General features: G+C 39.5%; 1 protein-coding gene across 17 annotated transcripts in view; it reads right to left on the minus strand.

Moving 5' to 3' along the window:
- Positions 1–22,167, minus strand: part of RAPGEF2 (Rap guanine nucleotide exchange factor 2) — a 275,356-nt gene that overhangs the window by 129,676 nt on the left and 123,513 nt on the right. The window contains exons 1-2 of one of the 17 annotated variants that reach the window (XM_055550915.1): positions 12,819–14,079; positions 11,637–11,784 (exon numbers count right to left, since the gene is read on the minus strand). The exons of 13 other annotated variants lie outside the window; for them this stretch is intronic. In XM_055550915.1, the coding sequence (XP_055406890.1) occupies positions 11,637–11,647 (11 nt within the window). In that variant the 5' untranslated portion in view covers positions 11,648–11,784; positions 12,819–14,079. Of the gene's footprint in view, positions 1–11,636; positions 12,744–12,800; positions 14,080–22,167 lie in introns of those variants that run through there. 3 more of the 17 variants (XM_055550914.1, XM_055550917.1, XM_055550913.1) reach the window with 3 other exon arrangements.

Consider the following 22,167-nt stretch of genomic DNA (forward strand, 5'->3'; position numbering starts at 1 on the left):
TTACAGGACTGGGTAAAAACATATGTTGCATGCTTAAAGTTTATTACTAAATAAAACAACATTAAAATCCAAAGAAAATCATGACTCTAAGCTTTTTTCCTATTTTATTAAATTATAGAACCAGACAAGCGTCACAGAAGTAATGATAGAGTGGTTTTCTTTTTTAAAAATTTCATGTAGTAAAAAAAAAAAAAAAAAAAAAAACCCAAATGTATGTAATGCATACAACGTTCATATGACTAAATAAAAAATAAAAACTGTTAGAACTGGGCTTCCCTGGAGGCTTAGTGGTAGAGAATCTGCCTGCCAAACCAGGATCCCTGATCAGGGAAGATCCCACGTGCCGTGGAGTATCTCAATACGCCCATGCACCATCCCTATGGAGCCTGTGCTCTAGAGCTTGGGAGCCACAACTGCTGAGCCCATGTGCTGCAGCTACTGAAGCCTGCATGCCCTAGAGCCCACGTTCTGCAACAAGAGAAGCCACCGCAATGAGAAGCCCGCACACGCACATACAGAGTGCCCCCACTCTCTGCAATTAGAGAAAGTCTATGCAGCAGCAAAGACCCAGTGCAGCCAAAAATATAAATTATTTTTTTAAGCTGCTAGAACTGAGTTGCTTATAAATTTTAGCAACAAAAGTAGTAACATCCATATTAATAAACTACATAGTATTTATTTTATGCCTAATTCTTACACCACCAACTCCCTACATCAGAATTAAGGCTGTTAATCCTCTTACCAATTAGCTACTAGTTCAACAGAACTTTATGGCTGAGGTGATATTCACATATTTAGTTGCACTAACACTATTACTTCAGAGAAGGCAATGGACCCCACTCCAGTACTCTTGCCTGGAAAATCCCATGGACGGAAGAGCCTGGTGAGCTGCAGTCCATGGGGTCACTAAGAGTCAGACACGACTGAGCGACTTCACTTTCACTTTTCACTTCCATGCTTTGCAGAAGGAAATGGCAACCCACTCCAGTGTTCTTGCCTGGAGAATCCCAGGGATGGGGGAGCCTGGTGGGCTGCTGTCTATGGGGTCGCACTGAGTCGGTCATGACTGAAGTGACTTAGCAGCAGCAGCAACACTATTACTTTAGGGATGAAACATGTGCATCCCCTAAAATGTGCTACCAAAAAAAAAAAAAAACAAAAAAACACACATTTCTACACCTTTTACAGAGTGAGCTGTGCTAAAATCTAACGAAACTCTTTTGGAGCCACAAAAGACTCAAGTTCTACTGACTGTCACAAAGATGTAAACCACAGGAGAAATAATAGACTCCCGTCAGATTAATTCTTTGACTACATTGAGGGGGAAAAGGCAAATGCACAGAGAACACACTCTACCAAGGGAGAATAAATTACATCACTTATCCAAAAGTTTATTGTTTCAAACACAGTTAAGAACCTAAAAGGAAAGAGTGGCCTCAAAAAAGACAAAGCATAGGGAATTCCCTGGTTGTCCAGTGGTTAAGACTCTGGGCTTTCATTACTGAGGGTGCAGGTTAGGTCCCTGGTTGGAGAGCTACGATCCCACAAGCTGAGTAATGTAGCAAAAAAAAAAAAAAAAGACAGAGAGAGACAGGTATAGTTCACGAATGCATTCGTTGGGCTAATGCAAGGCCTTTTGGCTCCACTGCAAAGAGGAGTTACTCTTAGCTTACAATCCAGAAGCTATAAGGTAGGAATGAAATATGTCAGCTACAAATCCATTAAGCCACAAAATACTTCTGCTTCTACTATCTGATTCTTTGACTCAAAAAAATATATGAACAAAAGGAAGTAAACACCATTATCTACTAAGTTTTGATCAAGTTGTATATAAATAAACTTTTAAAAATATGATACTGGAAAACTTAAGTATAGAGACAAAAAAAAAAAAACACAAGGGGAATTCCCTGGTGGTCCAGTGGTTGGGACTCTTGTGTTTTCCAGGCCCTGGTATGATCCCTGTCAAGGAACTAAGATCCTGCAAGCTGCATGGCACAGCCAAAAAAAAAAAAAAGAAAACCAGATAGAGACATATAGGAGACAAAAACACCCACAGATAATACGAAGATCAATTCGTTTAAATATTTAGATGATTTAGTAGAAAGAATTGGACAGAAATCTTCAGGTTTGCAAATGACACAGACATTTAGATAGTAAAGCACAGAACAAAGCTAGTAAGAATAAAGTACAAGACATTTTTATAAAGTTTTATGTGCATGTAAAACAGCAGTAAGGACCCAATATGCACAAGGAAATACTCTATGTGAAAAGTGATCAAATATACACAGTATGTAAGATAAAACCAAACGACAAAGGGTTCTCGGGTTTCAGTTAGAAGTCAAATGAAAACTAGAAGTCTTTCAAGTCATTAGCACAGCAAACTGCATACATAATAAATAACAAATAATAAACAAAGACACACCTCAAAAGGAAAGACACAATAGGAAAAATAAAACCTGAAAATTATCATACATACCATCATAGAAAACCACATAAATCTACAATAGAGCACTAGGCTAGAAAAGTTTCTAAGGGGAAAACCACAGAGCTGAAAAGTTTCCAACGAAAAATTTAAGGACAACCAAAGGGATTCCTGTAAAACCAGAGGCATAAATTAAAAGAATATTTCACACAGTCTTATTAACAGCAGCTGAAAGTTGGTATTATTTAGATTGCTAAAATCATGACTTAAGGAAATTTAGAAATGATACAGATTAAATAAGAACTTGGTTAATTTTAAAAGTACAGCTACAATCCCTGGCTTTCCTGTTGGCTCAAATGGCAAAGAATCTTCCTGCAACGCGGGAGACCTGGGTTCAATCCCTGGGTTGGGAAGATCCCCTGGAGAACGGAACGGCTACCAACTCCAGTATTCTTGCCTGCAGAATTCCATGGATAGAGGAGCCTGGTGGGCTACAGTCCAGGGCTGTCACAAAGAGTCGGACACAACTGAGTGACCTGTACTTCACTTCACTTCACAATACCTGAGGGCTTTAAGAAAAGTCAGAAATAGAAAGACTGTTCCAAAGTCATTTGGCTAAATTCTCCTCCAAATGTTCCTTGGTGTGACTGTCAGAAATGAAGTTACTCCTATCAAACGCAATCTTTTTTGTTTTTAAGTCTTATAATTAAGGCTTTCTTTTTAAATGAACAATGCAAAGAAACAGAGGAAAACAAGAGAATGAGAAAGACTAGCAATAGCTTCAAAAAAACTGGAGATACCAACATAACATTTCATGCAAGGATGGGCTCCATAAAGGGCAAAAATGGTAAGGACCTAACAGAAGAAGAAGAGATTAAAAAGAGGTGGCACGAATACACAAAAGAGCTATACTAAAAAGGTCTAAATGAGCCAGATAACCACAATAATGTGGTTAGTCAACCAGAGTCGGACATCCTGGAATGTGAAGTCAAGTGGGCCTTAGGAAGCATTACTATGAACACAGCTAGTGGAGGTGATGAACTTCCAACTGAGCTATTTCAAATCCTAAAAGATGGTGCTGTTATAGTGCTGCACTCAATATGCCAGCAAATTTGGAAAACAGCAGTGGCCACAGGCCTGAAAAAGTCAGTTTTCATTCCAATTCCAAAGAAGGGCAATGCCAAAGAATGTTCAAACTACCATACAGTTGAGCTCATTTCATGTTAGCATGGTTAGGCTCAAAATCCTTCAAGTTATACTTCAATAGTATGTGAACCAACAACTTCCAGATGTACAAACTGGGTTTAGAAAAGGCAGAGGAACCAGAGATCAAATTGCCAACATTCATTGGATAATGGAGAAAGCAAGGGAATTCCAGAAAAAAAAACATGTATATCTGCTTCACTGACTACACTAAAGCCTTTGATGGTGTGGAAAATTCTTAGAGACAGGAGTACCTGACCACCTTACCTGTCTCCTGAGAAACCTGTATGCAGATCAAGAAGCAACAGCTAAAACCAGACATGGAACAGTGGACTGATTCAAAATTGGGAAAGGAATACAACAAGGCTGTATAATGTCACCCAGCTTATTTAATTTACATGGGGAGTCCATCCTGTGAAATGTCAGGCTAGATGACTCACAAGCTAGAATCAAGATTGCCAGGGGAAATATCAACTACCTCAGAAATGCAGATGACACCACCCTAATGACAGAAAGTGAAAAGGAACTAAGACATAGTAAGCCCTTACTGACTTGGGATTTAGAGTCCAGGGGATGATATAATGGAAAGACAGCAGCTATTGTAGTTGAGAATATTGTTTCTCAATACACTCTACTACCAGTTAGCTGTGTGATCTTGGGCAAGTCACTTCTTCTCTCTGGGCCTTGGATAAGTATATTAAATAATAATGAAGAGTGAAAAAGCTGCCTTGAAACTCAACATTCAAAACACTAAGATCATGGCATCTGGTACCATCCCTTCATGGCAAACAGAAGGGGAAAAAGTGGAAACAGAGACAGATTTTATTTTCTTGGGCTTCAAAACCACTACAGACAGTGACTGCAGACGTGAAATTAAAAGACACTTGCTCCTTGGAAGGAAAGTTATGACAAGCCTAGACAGCACATTAAAAAGCAGAGACATCACTTTGCTGACAAAAGTCTGTATAGTTAAAGCTATGGATTTTCCAGTAGTCATGTACAGGTGTGAGAGTTGGACCATAAAGAAGGCTGAACACGGAAGAATTGATGCTTTCAAAATGTGGTGCTGGAGAAGACTCTTGAGAGTCCCCAGGACTGCAAAGAGATCAAACCAGTCAATCCTAAAGGAAATCAACCCTGAATATTCATTGGAAGGATTGATGCTGAAGCTCCAATACTTTGGCCACCTGATGCAAAGAGCTGACTCATTAGAAAAGACCCTGATGCTGGGAAAGATGGAAGGCAAAAGAAGGAGGCAACAGAGGATGAGATGGTTAGATAGCTTCACCAATTTAATGGACATGACTGAGAAAACTCTGGGAGATAGTGGAGGACAGAGGAGCCTTGGCATGCTGCAGTCTATGGGGTTGCAAAGAGTTGGACATGACTTAGGAACTGAACAACAAAGAGACTACACAAAGTGGCCTACAAATTCAATGGAATCTCCATCAAAATCCTCCCCAAAATATGTTTTTGCAGAAATGGAAAAAGCAATCTTTACATTCATACAAAAATGCAAGAGGCCCTAATTAGCCAAAACAATCTTGAAAAGCAACAAAGTCAGAGAAAGTATGCTTTTGATTTCAAAACTTACTACAAAGCTCCAATCAAACTACTGGGTTAAGTAGTACACCAAAATAATGAAGCTGGATCCCTACATCTCGTGACATACAAAATTAAACTGAAAATGGAGCACTGACTAAGTAAGAAGGCCAAAAATGATAAAACTCTAAGGGAAAAAAAAACATACAAGGATGAGTCTTCATTACCTTGGATTTGACAATGGACTCAGATATGACATCAAAAGCATCAGCAGCAAAAGGAAAATTAAATCAACTTCATGAAGATTAAAAACTTTGGTGCAAAGGACATTATCAAAAAATGAATAACACAATCTACAAAATAGGAGAAAATATATGTAAAGCATATATCTGAGAAGGGTTTAAGATCCAGAGTACATAATTCCTACAACTCAATAACAAAAAGACAACCCAATTAAAAAATAGGCAAAGGACTTGAATAGACTTTTCTCCAAATGGCTGACAAGCACATGGAAAGTTGCTCAACATCCTTAGTTATTAGAAAAAAGTAAATCAAAAACACAAGGAGCTACTCACCAAGCTGCCCACTCTCCCCCAGACTGTCGTGTACTGCTGCTGCTGCTGCTGCTGCTAAGTCACGTCAGTCGTGTCCGACTCTGTGCGACCCCATAGACGGCAGCCCACCAGGCTCCCCCGTCCCTGGGATTCCCCAGGCAAGAACACTGGAATGGGTTGCCATTTCCTCCTCCAATGCATGGAAGTGAAATGTGAAAGTGAAGTTGCTCAGTCATGTCCGACTCCTAGTGACCCCATGGACTGCAGCCTACCAGGCTCCTCCGTCCATGGGATTTTCCAGGCAAGAGTAATGGAGTGGGGTGCCATTGCCTTCTTCCCTGTAGTGTACTACAGCTTAATAAATCTTGGCTATGCTTTCTACAGAAAAATAAATAAATAAAAACACAAAACAGGCTTCCCTGGTGGTCTAGCAGTAAAGAATATACCTGCCAATGCAGGAGACACAGGTTCAATCCCTGATCTGGGAAGATTCAACATGCCTCGAGCAACAAAGCTACCGAAGCCCATGTGCCTAGAGCCCATGATCAGCAACAAGAGAAATCACTGCAATGAGAAGCCGGAACACCCAAAGAGTAGCTCCCACTGCAGCAACTAGACAAAGACTGAGCACAGCAACAAAGACCCAGACAGCCAAAAATAAACAAATCTTAAACACACACAAACACACCACACACAAAACAAAAACTCACAATAAGATACATTTCACATCAGGATGGGGAACACATGTATACCTGTGGCGGATTCATTTTGATATTTGGCAAAACTAATACAGTTATGTAAAGTTTCAAAATAAAATAAAATTAAAAAAAAAAAAAAGATACATTTCACATCTGATACTGCATGTGAATGAGATACTAGAATGGCTATAATAATAATAACAAAAAAAAAAAAAAATAGCAAGTGTTGAAGAGAAACTGGAACCTTTGTGGAAATGTAAAACGGTGCCATAACTGTGAAAAAGAGTTTGGTAGTTCCTCTAAAAGTTACACATAGAATTAACAGAAGACCCAGCAATTCCACCCCTGGATAAACATCCAAAAAATATTAAAAATACAGACCCAAACATTTGTACACCAGTTTTCACTGCAGCACTCTCCGCAATAACAAAAGGTGAAAAACGCCACAAGTGTCCATCAACAGATGAGTGATAAACAAAATGTGATGTATACAGACAATGGAATATTATTCAGCTATAAAAAGGACTAAAGAGCTCATAAGTGTTACAACATGGATAAGCCTTGAAAGCATTATGCTAAGTGCCACAGCCAGTCACAAAATGACAAATATGGTATAAGATTCCACCTACATGAGATATCTAGAATAGGCAAATTCATAAAGACAGAAAGTAAACTTGAGGTTTCCAGGCCTTAGGGGAATGCCTAACAGTTACAAAGTTTCTGTTTGGAGCTATGGAACATAAGTTTTGGAGACAAGTAGGAGAAGGCAACCGAGAAGGCAATGGCACCCCACTCCAGTACTCTTGCCTAGAAAATCCCATGGATGGAGGAGCCTGGTAGGCTGCGGTCCATAGGGTCGCTAGAGTCAGACACGACTGAGCGACTTCACTTTCACTTTTCACTTTCATGCATTGGAGAAGGAAATGGCAACCCACTCCAGTGTTCTTGCCTGGAGAATCCCAGGGACGGCGGAGCCTGGTGGGCTGCCGTCTATGGGGTCGCACAGAGTCGGACACAACTGAAGCGACTCAGCAGCAGCAGCAGGAGAAGGCAATGGCACCCCACTCCAGTACTCCTGCCTGGAGAATCCCAGGGACGGAGGAGCCTGGTAGGCTGCAGTCTATGGGGTTGCGAAGAGTCGGACAGACTGAGCGACTTCACTTCCACTTTTTACTTTTATGCATTGGAGAAGGAAATGGCAACCCACTACAGTGTTCTTGCTGGAGAATCCCAGGGACAGAGGAGCCTGGTAGGCTGCCGTCTATGGGGTCGCACAGAGCCGGACACGACTGAAGCAACTTAGCAGCAGCAGCAGCAGCAGTGGTAATTAATTGCACAATAGTGTGATTGTAAGTAACACTATTTAAATGATTAAAATGACATATTTTATGTGCTACACATGAGCATATCCACAATTTCTTTAAAAATGTATTATCAGAGAAACTTATCAAGACTTTTGTTTGTTTTAGGGGTATTGAGGTTTTTGGCAAAATTCAGGACTTCAATTTTAAAAAGTAGTAATTCCACTTTGCCCAAAAAAGAACACATGTTAGAGGCAAAGGAAGTTAAGTTTGATGACTGAACTATACCACTGATTAACTTGGAATCAATCTCTTTTCGATACCAAGTCCGCAATGAAGTGATAGAACCTGGACTGGCAATCCATTTCATATATGATAATATACATGTTTCAATGCCCTTCTCCCAAATCATCCCACCCTCTCCCTCTCCCACAGAGTCCAAAAGACTGTTCTATACATCTGTGTCCCTTTTGCTGTCTCGCATACAGGGTTATCGTTACCATCTTTCTAAATTCCATATATATGCATTAGTATACTGTATTGGTGTTTTTCTTTCTGGCTTACTTCGCTCTGTATAATAGGCTCCAGTTTCATCCACCTCATTAGAACTGATTCAAATGTATTCTTTTTAATGGCTGAGTAATACTCCATTGTGTATTTGTACCACAGCTTTCTTATACATTCATCTGCTGATGGACATCTAGGTTGCTTCCACGTCCTGGCTATTATAAACAGTGCTGCAATGAACATTGAGGTACACATGTCTCTTTCAATTCTGGTTTCCTCGGTGTGTATGCCCAGCAGTGGGACTGCTGGGTCATAATGCAGTTCTATTTCCAGTTTTTTAAGGAATCTCCACACTGTTCTCCATAGTGGCTGTACAAGTTTGCATTCCCACCAACAGTGTAAGAGGGTTCCCTTTCCTCCACACCCTCTCCAGCATTTATTGTTTGTAGAGTTTTTGATAGCAGCCATTCTGACTGGCGTGAAATGGTACCTCATTGTGGTTTTGATTTGCATTTCTCTGATAATGAGTGACGTTGACCATCTTTTCATGTGTTTGTTAGCCATCTGTATGTCTTCTTTGGAGAAATGCCTGTTTAGTTCTTTGGCCCATTTTTTGATTGTGTTGTTTATTTTTCTGGAATTGAGCTGCAGGAGTTGCTTGTATATTTTTGAGATTAATTTTTTGTCAGTCACTTCATTTGCCATTATTTTCTCCCATTCTGAAGGCTGTCTTTTCACCTTGCTTTTAGTTTCCTTGCTTATAGTTTTTATTTTATATTGGAGTACACCTGATTAACAATATTGTGTTAGTTTCAGGTGTGCAGCCAAACATTTCAGTTATACTTACATATTTACCTACTCTTTTTCAGATTCTTTTCTCATTTAGGTTATTACAAAATACTGAGCAGAGTTCCCTGTGCTATATAGTAGGTTAGTCTTGTTTATCCATTTAATATATGTGCTCAGTCACTCAATCATGTCTGACTCTTTGTGACCCCGTGGACTGTAGCTCGCCAGGCTCCTCTGTCCATGGAATTTTCCTGGCAAGAATACTGGAATGATTGCCACTTCCTACTCCAGGGGATCTTTCCAGCTCAGGGATCAAACTCTTGTCTCTGTGTCTCCTGCATTGCAGGCAGATTCTTTACCACCAGCACCACCTGGGAAGTCCAATTTTACATGTAATAGCATGTATATATATCTACCCCCAAATTCCCAATTTATCTTCCATCCTTCATCCCTGGTAGCCTGAAGTCAGTTCTGAAGAGTCAATTATACCGACATTTTCTTTCACCCAGCATTATTCCACTTTTGTTTTATTCCTGGTCATAAATTAGAGGGTCTCCCCATTGTGCCAGCCCAGTCTTCATATATATATGGAGAAAGTGGGAGAAAGAGAAAGATGCTCACTCATGTACAATTCTGCTTCCTATTTGTCTTCCAAAGCTTACTGGACACAAACTACATAATCAATATTGTTCACTTGCTAAGTCATGTTCGACTCTTTGAAGTCCCATAGACTGCAGCACCCCAGGCTTCCCTGTCTTTCACTATCTCCCAGAGTTTGCTCAAACTCATTAACTATGCAATCAACACAGAGGTTACAAGAAACTCACTAAATGTCACCCCTATTCTTAGTTTATATTCTATGGAAGATGAGTACACAAGAGGTTGGTGATAACAGGCAGAACAGCGAACTATGAGTTTTATAAAAAGAATGTCATATTTCCTGACTATAATGCATCTCAAAAACAAAATGAATTTCTTGAATGTCAGAGTTGAGGAAAAAAAGCTTAGAAAATCATATAGTACAGGGTCTCCTGGCCTTTTTTTCCCCTTCAGCTTCACACATGAAGCTATGCCAGAATCCAAAGTGCTACATCAAAGGCCCTCAAACATTTTGATTTAGAAAAAGGCCCCCAAAGAGTTTTAATATGTATGACCCACCATCCTACTCTGCTCATGAGAAATGTTCAATTTTCATTCCATAAGCGGGAAAACAAAGCCAAGCTACCTCAAAATAGGTTAAAAGAGATGCCCCAAATCACCATCAGGCTTCATGGCATGGTTCTGTGATCTACACTGACCTCAGCCTCTCACTTTCTTCAACAGCCCTTTTCCACACTCAATAATATAAAAACTCTGGTCCTTGTAAGCTTGACATGTATGAGTAATAATTCCCAGATATCCTCAGGAATACTGCTACAGGGCATCACATTTACCTGTAAAGCATAATGCAGCAATAAGTGGGGAACAGAGCTCTGTGGAAAGGTGGATTCTCAGGGGTTGGCTCACTCACTGGCTAGTTGAGTGAAAAAGACAAATCAGCTTTTGCGATTCAGAAAGCAATTCGAATTCAGCAAAATTACAAATGACCATCAAGTGTTTGAGGGTTACCCTGGGACAGTCAAAGGTTTGAAAGTCAAATCTATAAAAACCAAGCCTCCTCAGGCAGCTGCTGCCAGAAACTCAACTACTAGCACATCTGCTTCTTTGAAATGGCACTCATAATACAGCGTTCCAAGATAAACAGAGATATTTTTAAAATTTAAGCTCCTTAATTTTTAAAGTGACACAGCTTTTTTTAAACTCTGAATTTAAATTCTTTAAAAAATTGTCTTCTGGCAACTTTAGCCTTTCTACGTACACATGCATTTGTGTATGAGACACAAATATTTATTTAACTGTCTTTCAAAAAAAGATGTAGGTAACAGTTATCAATAAGACTTGGTCTGAATAGTTAAAAAACCTGTTAGTTCTTTCTACACTTGATGCCAGCCTTTCACAAAAGTCCACAAAGTTAGAAAGAGATAAGGAGAAACAGAGAAGTAGGGCATTTGTGCTGTAAGAACACCATTAGGCTTCTGATTCTACACAGTGTGAATATTTAATTACTATAGTCTCTAAATCCTTCTAAATTGTTCTGTCAAAGGGCAGCATATAGCCTGGCTTTCAACTATTAATCTCAATGTAATTTCAGAGCGTCCTGATACTCTTAGACTAAACCACCAAAGATGACAACCAGAAGTGATGCAGACTCACTTTAGGTCAACTATTGGTTCTCTGTTGTATTTTTTTTTTTTAAAGTTAAACTCACAGAAAATGATTAATGAAAAGACTACCTGCAGCATAACAAATACAAGATACCTAAATGTTCACAGTACTCAGTAAAACGAATTGAAGAATGGTTGTTCCAAAAACAGTTTAACAATCCAGATTTTCATTCCCATTAAGCTTTTTTCCCCTTACAGAACAAACTAAAAATTAAAATATACGCAGACAAAAAATTTACTAAATGTAGTCTCCTATATAATGTAAAATAGAAAAAAAAATGTTAATAGTCTGATAAACTTTCAAGTCCAAGGTTCACAACAAGAAACACCAGTTGTCCGTAGGTATCAAATCTTACCTAGTTGTCATAGATACCCACAAGCCGTGATTCACCGTGCAGGGTTCCGCAGGCTCTTTCTGAGGTCAGGCCACCTTGCCCTGCACTTCTGTGACCACATTTTCCCATCCAAGTTGAGTCCTGAGCGCTTCTACCACTGTGTGTGTGTCTACAAAAGGCAGTGAGTGGCTGAGCACAGAAGCCTCTTCTGTCAGTGTCCCTAAACTTGCCCTTTGTATACAAGGGCCCCCGCATTCCTGCTGTGCGTCAGAACTGCCCAGTGGAATGCACTCCTCAGTACTGGAATGTAAACTTTTTCATGTCAGGCTACATCCACACAGCCATCGGACTGCGCCTACACTGGTGGGCAGTCCTAATTTACAGAATGTTTAAATATGTGATTCTCCGATACCAATTCTTCATATCTTCATTTCTAAAAAATGAAGACAGTTGCTAAAATGTATTTAGATTTCAAGTAAATGACTGGCCCGATGCTCCTAAAACAAAACCAATAATATCTATGTAGGACTTACCAAAAATACTCACATGAAAAACTGTCTTTAGATACCAGAACAGCATAAACAGTTAAGAAAAAGAAAAATCTAACAAGTAACTGCTGATGCAATCAATTCCCTTCTCAAAAATCAGTAGACTCTACAGGAATACATTTTAACAGAAGAGCAAAATGGTTTGAAAGGCATCACTTAATCTTTTAAAAAATATTTAGTCCTCACTCATTAGTCTAACAAACAAGCCAAAAAAAAAAAAAACAAGTAACAGCTATTTGTACTAAAAACATACACACACCAAGTACACACTAAAGTTGTGTGTGTCTAAATTACAAACAGTTCTTAAAGTGTGGCCTGGAACAGGCTATTTCAGAAGTAACTGGGAAAATGAAACAGGCAGCTTTTTGGAGGCTCATTTAGAAGTATTCTAATAATCATCACCCTGCACCGATGAACAGAGGTTTGCTCCTCTGCAGAGCGAATCTCTACATTTAACCTTTGCTTATAAAAATAAGAGCGCAATAAAAAAAAAAGAAAAAAAACTGTTAGGGGAAGGCCTCAGAGCTAGGTTTTATGTTTTCCCCACTCTGTAGCCCGTGGCCTATTTAACTATAGAAGAACTAGACATCTGCTACTTACGCTATGAACATTTTGATCCCTTAAAATAAAATCTAACCTGCACTGTCTTCAGTACCTCTGAAGCATGAGCGCTGCCTCCTGCTAGAGGAGCCGGGTCTCTGCAGCCACCAGCTCGCCCCATCGTCTCTGTGTTTTCTCTCCCTGGGTGCACCGGGCTGCAGCCTGTGTGGGGAGCCGGCATTCCTCTCGGCGGCCAATTTCCTGCTTCAGTGACCCACCCACCCCTCCTGGCTGCGGTTCAGAGTTACGCATGCTGTGCAAGCGGGCACTGTTTCCGCATACCAGCCTCATGACCACAGCAGCTGCCTGACAGTCACTCCTTATCAATTTCTATTAATTCATTATCCACTCTTGTAAGTCAAGGGCAAGTAGGGAAATCTGCAGTGTGTGTTCTCCTCTGAGCCTTCAAGGTCAAATGCTTAGATGTGCCGAGCAGGGCGGTTTTGTTACTGACATTTACCCAACCTGTACTACACACACTACTCTCAACCACCAAAGGGATGCTGAACTGCACACCTGGCTGGAACAATTATCCTGGAAAAGATGAGCATACATATACATCCAAACAACATGGGAAAAGTTGAAAGAGGCTGCTTTTGCCCTTATTTTTCCCTTCTAGAGAAAAAAGGTGGCTCTTACCTCGCTGTATGGGGGTGAAGAGAGCAAGCAGCTTTTGTCTCCTGCCACAATCTACCCAGCAAAGGACTGAACACTGACGATGACTACACTTTGGTGGGGTCTGTGTCCTCGTGACCAGCTGCTGGAGGACAGCTCAGCTAAACTGATCCGCTGCTATCAGCCTACTCAATGCCATCAGTGGCACGAACGGGTCTCTGCTGATCACAGGGCTTTGCGCACAGATGGCAGCTGATCAGTTTGTATAAAAGTTATGGTCCATACAGCTCTCCCTTCAGCTTCTGGATGCACGCCTTATCCAAAATGCCTTTGTTACAGGGTGCTCCCTGTTTCATTGTGCAAAGCTCGCCGTGGAGAAGTTGAAGAGGCAAGGAAGCTCTTAGCTCTGAAGTCTTATTTTACAACGACTTGACTTTTATAAAATTCATTACAAGTAAAATAAATAATTAAGTTAAGAAGAAACTGAGGACTTCATTGGCAGTTCAAGGGTTAAAACTCTGTTCTTTCACTGCAGGAGGCACAGGTTAAATCCATAGTCAAGAACTAGAACCCCACATGCCACAGTGCGTGGCCTATTATATAATTTTTTTTTAAATTTTTAAAAAGAAATAGCTTAACAGACCTATGTAACTTCCTAATAAGAAAAATGGTAGATGAATTCAAATGAATGGTTCAGATTGATCCTAACCAGTAAGAACCTGAATTGATCTCAAGAATCAAACATCTCAAGTAACTGCAACAAAACATCTGATATTCTTTTAAGACTCATATAAATGGCACCAAAACCCAACCCCAGCCTCCCCCAAATCTGGCACGTATCATAAAATATGCTGAAATAGCACACGTCTTTGTAAGATAGGACCTCAACAAGAATTTGGGTCACTTGAATAGTACTGCATTCATGAAACTCTTGGAAGTTAAAAGAACACTTTTCCAAGAAAGGAAAAGCATATATTGACACATGAGTAGTTTCTCACAAAGATATCAAGTTACAAAATGTCAATTTTTTGAATTCATATGAATGAAATGTGAACATTTCTCACAAACCATACTTAACCTGTTTTTCCATGTTTTATAAATAATTGTTCCTTCTAATTCTACCAAAAGTAACCCTGGCAATACTGTTTAACTTATTTCAAATCTGCTTTTATAGAATCAAGTAGTTAAAAACTTATCACGTATCATCAAAGAATAAAATACTTAGGAATATATTTAATGAAGGCTATGCATGACCTGTACACTGAAAACACAAAAGGATACTTAACCCTACAAAGAAAAATAGTAAAAGACCTAAATCAATTCTGAGCTATACCATGTTCATGGTTTAGAAGGCTCAATATTAAGATAGCAAACCCTCCCAAACTGATCCACAGACCCAACACAATTCTAATCAAACCCTAACACTGACAAGCTGATTTTAGAATTTATATGGAAAAGAAAAGACATAGAAGAGTTAAATAATTTTAATACAGAAAAAGGTGAGGGATTTACACTACATGGTTTTTACTATAAAACCACAGGGTATTGGTATAAGAACTGACATGTAGATCAACAGAACAAAAGAGAGTTCAGAAATAGACCTGAAACAAATATAGTCTAAGTAAAGTGTGAAGACTCCCTCAGTTGTGTCCGACTCTTTGAGACTCCATGGACTATAGAGTCTGTGGAATACTCCAGGCCAGAATACTAGAGTAGGTAGCCTCTCCCTTCTCCAGGGAATCTTCCCAATCCAGGGATCAAACCCAGGTCCCTGGCATTACATGTGGATTCTTTACCAGCTGAGCCACAGGCGAAGCCCAAAAATACTGGAGTGGGTAGCCTATCCCTTCTCCAGTGGATCTTCCTGACCCAGGTATCAAACCGGGGTCTCCTGGATTGCAGGCAGATTCTTTATCAGCTGAGCTATGAGGGAAGCCCAAATATAGTCTACTGAATTTTTAATAAATATGCTAAGGTAACTTAATGGATAAAAAATATTCTTTTCAATAAATGGTTCTAGAACAGGCAAATATCAGTATCAAAAAACATAAACAAAACCTCAACCCTTATCTTACATCATACATAAAAATTAAATCAAAATGGATCTCAGGCCTAAATGGAACAGCTGAAACTTTTAAATTTCTACAAGAAAAACATGAGAAAACCTTTATGACATCAAGTTAAGAAAAGATTTCTTAAACAGGACACTAAAAGTAGAAACTAAAAAAGAAAATGCTGACATAAATGAACTTCATGAAGGTGAAAAAGTTTTTGCTTCTAAAACATATAGTTAAGAAAAAGCCAAGCCATGGACTGGAAGAAAATTTTTGCAAAATACATCCGAAGGAATTGTACGCAGAATATATAAAGAACATACTCCAAAGTAAGACAGTCAATTCAATTTCTTAAGTGTGCAAAATCCAATTTAAAAATATGGTTTCAAATGGGTGAACTAACACTTCAAAGAAGATACATGAATGGCCAATTAACACATTAAAAATTCTCAACACTAGTCTTCAGAGAAACACATAATAAAACCACAGGGTAATTACCACCATATATATGCTGAAGTGGCTAAAATTAGAAAGACAGATAATACCAAGTGTTGCAGAAGATATGCAGTAACCAGAACTCTCAAACTGCTTGTGGGAGGGCTAAATGTTACAGCTGGTATGGAAAACAGTGTGACAGCTTTTTACAAAGTTAAACATACATTTACTACATAACCCATCCATCCCACTCTCAGGTATTTATTCAAGAAGTCATGAAAACATGTCCACACAAACAGATGTCCATGAATACTGACAGAAGCAAAAAGTGGAAGCAACCCAAACCATCATTTTCAAACGGTGGTTTGTAAATGAATAGTATGAATACAGCTGCTGCTGCTGCTAAGTCACTTCAGTCGTGTGCAACTCTGTGCGACCCCATAGACGGCAGCCCACCAGGCTCCCCCGTCCCTGGGATTCTCCAAGGCAAGAACACTGGAGTGGGTTGCCATTTCCTATCTTGCTTATAAAATTCAATAGGATTTATGAAATCTAGCATCCCTTTTATATAAGAATTGGCAATACGCTGCATGACTTGCTTACAATAGTACATGAGATAATTTTACATTGGAATGAACAGTAAGGCAAAGTTTAGTTGTCAAAGCCTGTCCCTACAGCCTTCTGACCTGTAGGGACAGGTCAGAAGACCTTCTCTTTTTTAGCCTCTGTATTCTATTTACCTGCCCCTCCACCATATTCATTTCACCTCTGATATCCACCTACCTCAATTCAGTTCAGTTGCTCAGTCATGTCTGACTCTTTGCAACCCCATGAACTGCAGCACGCCAGGCCACCCTGTCCATCACCAACTCCCAGAGTTCACTCAAACGCACATCCATTGAGTCGATGATGCCATACAGCCATCTCATCCTCTGTCGTCCCCTTCTCCTCCTGCCCCCAATCCCTCCCAGCATCAGTCTTTTCCAGTGAGTCAACTCTTCACATGAGGTGGCCAAAGTTCTGGAGTTTCAGCATCAGCATCATTCCTTCCAAAGAACACCCAGGACTGATCTCCTTTAGAATGGACTGGTTGGATCTCCCTGCAGTCCAAGGGACTCTCAAGAGTCTTCTCCAACATCACAGTTCAAAAGCATCAATTCTTCGGCACTCAGCTTTCTTCACAGTCCAACTCTCACATCCATACATGACTACTGGAAAAACCATAGCCTTGACTAGACGGATCTTTGTTGGCAAACTGATGTCTCTGCTTTTCAATATGCCATCTAGGTTGGTCATAACTTTCCTTCCAAGGAGTAAGCATCTTTTAATTTCATGGCTGCAGTCACCATCTGCAGTTATTTTGGAGCTCAGAAAAATAAAGTCTGACACTGTTTCCACTGTTTCCCCATCTATTTCCCATGAACTGATGGGACCAGATGCCATGATCTTCTGCTTTCTGAATGTTGAGCTTTAAGCCAACTTTTTCACTCTCCTCTTTCACTTTCATCAAGAGGCTTTTTAGTTCCTCTTCACTTTCTGCCATAAGGGTGGTGTCATCTGCATATCTGAGGTTATTGATATTTCTCCTGGCAATCTTGATTCTAGCTTGTGCTTCTTCCAGTCCAGCATTTCTCATGATGTACTCTGCATATAAGTTAAATAAGCAGGGTGACAATATACAGCCTTGACGTACTCCTTTTCCTATTTGGAACCAGTCTGTTGTTCCATGTCCAGTTCTAACTGTTGCTTCCTGACCTGCATATAAGTTTCTCAAGAGGCAGGTCAAGTGGTCTGGTATTCCCATCTCTTTCAGAATTTTCCACAGCTGATTGTGATCCACACAGTCAAAGGCTTTGGCATAGTCAATAAAGCAGAAATATATGTTTTTCTGGAACTCTCTTGCTTTTTCGATGATCCAGCGGATGTTGGCAATTTGATCTCTGGTTCCCCTGCCTTTTCTAAAACCAGCTTGAACATCTGGAAGTTCACAGTTCACATATTGCTGAAGCCTGGCTTGATTCAGTTCAATTCAGTTCAGTCATTCAGTTGTGTCCGACTCTTTGCGACCCCACGGACTGCAGCACGCCAGGCGTCCCTGTCCATCACCAATTCCCAAAGGTTATTCAAACTCATGTCCATTGAGTCAGTGATGCCATCCAACCATCTCATCCTCTGTCGTCTCCTTCTCTTCCTGCCTTCAAATCTTTCCCAGCATCAGGGATTTTTCCAATAAGTCAGTTCTTCACATCAGGTGGCCAAAGTATTGGAGTTTCAGCTCCAGCATCACTCCTTCCAATGAATACTCAGGGCTGATTTCCTTTAGGATGGACTGGTTGGATCTCCTTGCTGTCCAAGGGACTCTGAAGAGTCTTCTCCAACACCACAGTTCAAAAGCATCAATTCTTTGGCGCTCAAGCTTTCTTTATAGTCCAACTCTCACATCCATTCATGACTACTGGAAAAATCATAGCTTTGACTAGACGGACCTCTGTGGGCAAAGTAATGTCTCTGCTTTTTAATATGCTGTCTAGGTTGGTCATAACTCTTCTTCCAAGGAGTAAGCGTCTTTTAATTTCATGGCTGCAGTCACCATCTGCAGTGATTTTGGAGCCCCAAAAAATAAAGTCTCTCACTGTTTCCATTGTTTCCCCATCTATTTGCCATGAAGTAATGGGACCAGATGGCATGATCTTAGTTTTCTGAAACTAAACCACCCACCTCAACCCCTCTAAATTATGTTGTAGCTATCAAAGGCATCACACTGCCTGACATGCAAGTTCAAAGCATCTTTTATTCCATCCTCTCCCTTCTCTGTAATTCAAGTCACTAAATTCCACCATTAGTCTTCCTAAACTACTCTCACATGCACCTCCTATCAAATTCTATTTCTATGAAAACACTAGTCAGGTCCATAGAGATAGGGTTCCTGTCTCCGGTCCCAGCTATACAGCATCTTCCAGGATCTCTTCGTTCACTCATCATAAAAACTGCAGCATTTACTGGTTCCACAGTCATCAGCCCAATTGCTCAGTTAAGATCTGACTGACCACCTGCTTGTGAGCTTTGAAAAGAGAGGGTAAGGTCCAGCCCAGATTGTGGTGACTGAAAGTCTCCAGGGTCATGGCCTCAGGGTAGTACCCATCCTAAGCCAAGTGAATCTAATAAGTGGCCCAGCTTGGTCAGTTATTGTTCATATTACCTCCTAACCATCTTTATTGCCAAATGCATACTCAGTCGTGTCTGACCCTTTGCGGCCCCATGGACTGAAGTCCACCAGGCTCCTCTGTCCATGGTATTTCCCAGGGAAGAATACTGGAGTGGGTTGCCATTTCCTCCTCCAGGGGATCTTCCTAAACCAGGGATCAAACCCACATCTCCTGCATTGGCAGGCAGATTCTTTACCACCGAGCCACCTGGGAAGCCCCTTATTGCCAAATACAAGGACTCTAATGCAGGATCTTTTCTACTTTTTGTCTCACAAGCACTTTTTAAGAAAAGTTAAAACATATTGCTTAGGCTTGGATCATTATCAGGTAGCTCTTCTCCATATATCTGAAGGACTATGAGCGTCAGTCGCTCAGTCGTGTCCAACTCTTTGCGACCCCATGGGGTGTGGCCCACCAGACTCCTCGTCCATGGGATTTTTTAGCTAAGAATACTGGAATGGGTTGCCATTTCCTTCTCCAGGGGATCTTCCTGACCCATCAAACCCAGGTCTCCTGTAACTACTCTATACTCTGACATAGATAATAAAACCACTGCTTTAGCCACAACGATGCTTCCATACACAACATTAACTATATATGCCTATATATTGATATGCTGCTAAGTCGCTTCAGTCGTGTCCGACTCTGTGCGACCCCATGGACTGCAGCCTAGCGGGCTCCTCTGTCCATGGGATTTTCCAGGCAAGAGTACTGGAGTGGGGTGCCATTGCCTTCTCCGCTATATATATTGATATAGACACACATTAACTATATATAAAATTAACATATAAAATTTTACTTAATGTGTATTGATATTACCTCAATTTTTTTTTAAAGTTCACTTAAATAGGATAATGATTTAAAAACCCAGAAGACCCTAATCACAGATAACTCTTCATTCTGTGCTTCCAAAATTATATAATAAGTTAAAATCCAAGATCAGATGACTAAGTGGTAAACTAAGTGGTCTCAAGATTCTGAATAATAATTATTATTTTAGACTATATAAAGAACCACGGCAGTAAAAAACTTCTGATATATATACACATACACACATAAACACACATACGCACACACATATCCTGTATATGATTTAGACTGAATAAAATATTAATAGTTTTATTAATAGTGAAATAAAATACTAATAGTTTTCCTACTTGTAAAACTGAATTAAGTATGAATACTTAATGGTGGTTTTCTAAATGTACCCTTTTAGGTGTGCATTTTAGTTCTATATTTTTAGAACTAAAAATATAATAATAAAATATAGGAAAATGTTGGATAGATTTTGGGCAATGCCTGAGTTTTTAAAATTACCTGAAAATGCCCAAGAAATAGCAAACTTATCTTAATGAAACTGACACATTAAGCAGCTTATAGCTATAAAATGTAAAATAAGTCATCATAAAGTAAAAATTATCCTTAAATATCAGACTCACTCAAAAAATTTTAGATGAAGGCTAAACTAAGAACATCCAGTTATTAAATGTTTGTGTAGACCTGTAACACATCAACATTCAATACCAGAAATTATACATTTAATTGCAAAAATATCCAACACCTATTAAGCCATATATGTGTGACGAAAGAAATATCTAAGAAAAGAAATCTTTTTTATTTTAAACTTACATTTCAATATTCTAATCAGTAATAAATATTAAGCATATAGTTTTTAAAGCCAAATTATACTTAATTAAATTTTAACATAAAAAGGCAGTGATATACATGTCTAAGCTATATTTAAATTTATTTTAACTATTTCTTAATTCTTGAAGTACTTTTAAACAATTTTTAGCATATCTGAAAAACAAAATGTGGTACATAGTATAGCATAAAGTCATTTTCCTTAACACTGAAATATACAGCTTTGCTGTCTATTATATATATATAATAGATACCTATATTTCATACACACAAGTTTACAGTCATTGTAATTTTATAGTCATAGTAAAATAAAACAGAGGGTCCCGGGACTGTGATTAATTAGAAATTGAATTTTAATAACGACATTCCTATTTTACAAAGTATAATTTGCTTCATCTATCAATTTCTCTCTTAGCGATAGCCTTATTCTTACCATTTTCGCTGACTGTTCCCAACACTGAAAGGGTATTTCTTTACACAAAACCAAATTGAGTTGCTCTGTATTTTAAGACACCATGAATTCATACAGGTGGAGCAGTAATTCACACACCCCTCCGAATCAACCCTTCCCCAGAACAACTGTGCACATACAAGGGGTGCAAGCTCCTTTGCCCTTAAGCAGTAAACAATTCCGACATTTTACGGAGAAAAACAATGTTGTATTTCATTGTTGTATTTCACTGATACATATCAAACTTTGAAACCTTTATGAAGTATAATATCTACTTTTGCAAGAGAACCAAACATCACTGCCAGCACGGACTTCCAGGGTGAAATCACAGGCTTATTTATGCAAAGGTCCTAGATGACAGGCCCCCTGACTGAAGACTTTAAGCATCAGAGGCGCTAGAACATCAACTCTACATACATATACTTCAGAACGCTTCCCTTGAAGACTACTTACTCTGTTAGGACACCACCAACGCTGGTATTCCAAGGACCACAGAAGCCTGACTTTTATGCACACCTCACCTGTGCAGCTGTAGTTATAGCAACCGAATTCCCAACTTGACCCAGCCACGAGCTCCCTCTCCAGAGAACCATACTGCTCTGTGCATCGGGTATCACACTGGAACAGGGTCAAAACAATGCTAAATCAATGCTAGCTTTCCAGGATGAAGATGCTGTGTCCTACAGCAGAGAGTACAGCCAACACCCAAAGGGGGATGTTTTAGTATATCCCATTGTAGTTTTTAACGTATTTCACTCTACCTTTAGACATCTACCTTATTTCAAATTTAACACAGGATATATTTACATCAAGCACAACTAAACTCTGCCTTCAATGGCATTAACTCTAGTCTAACCAAGTTCACATTTGTTTCAAGATGTATTTGCTTTATTTGAAATTCTTTCCCAGCTTCCTTAAAAATCTTTAACATGTATGTTTACCTTCTGTGTGTGTCCTGGGAATACTTGAACCTGAGTCACCCTCAAGTAGCACAGGCAG

This window comes from Bubalus kerabau, chromosome 16 (assembly GCF_029407905.1).
Source record: "Bubalus kerabau isolate K-KA32 ecotype Philippines breed swamp buffalo chromosome 16, PCC_UOA_SB_1v2, whole genome shotgun sequence".
NCBI classification, from domain to species: Eukaryota; Metazoa; Chordata; class Mammalia; order Artiodactyla; family Bovidae; genus Bubalus; species Bubalus kerabau.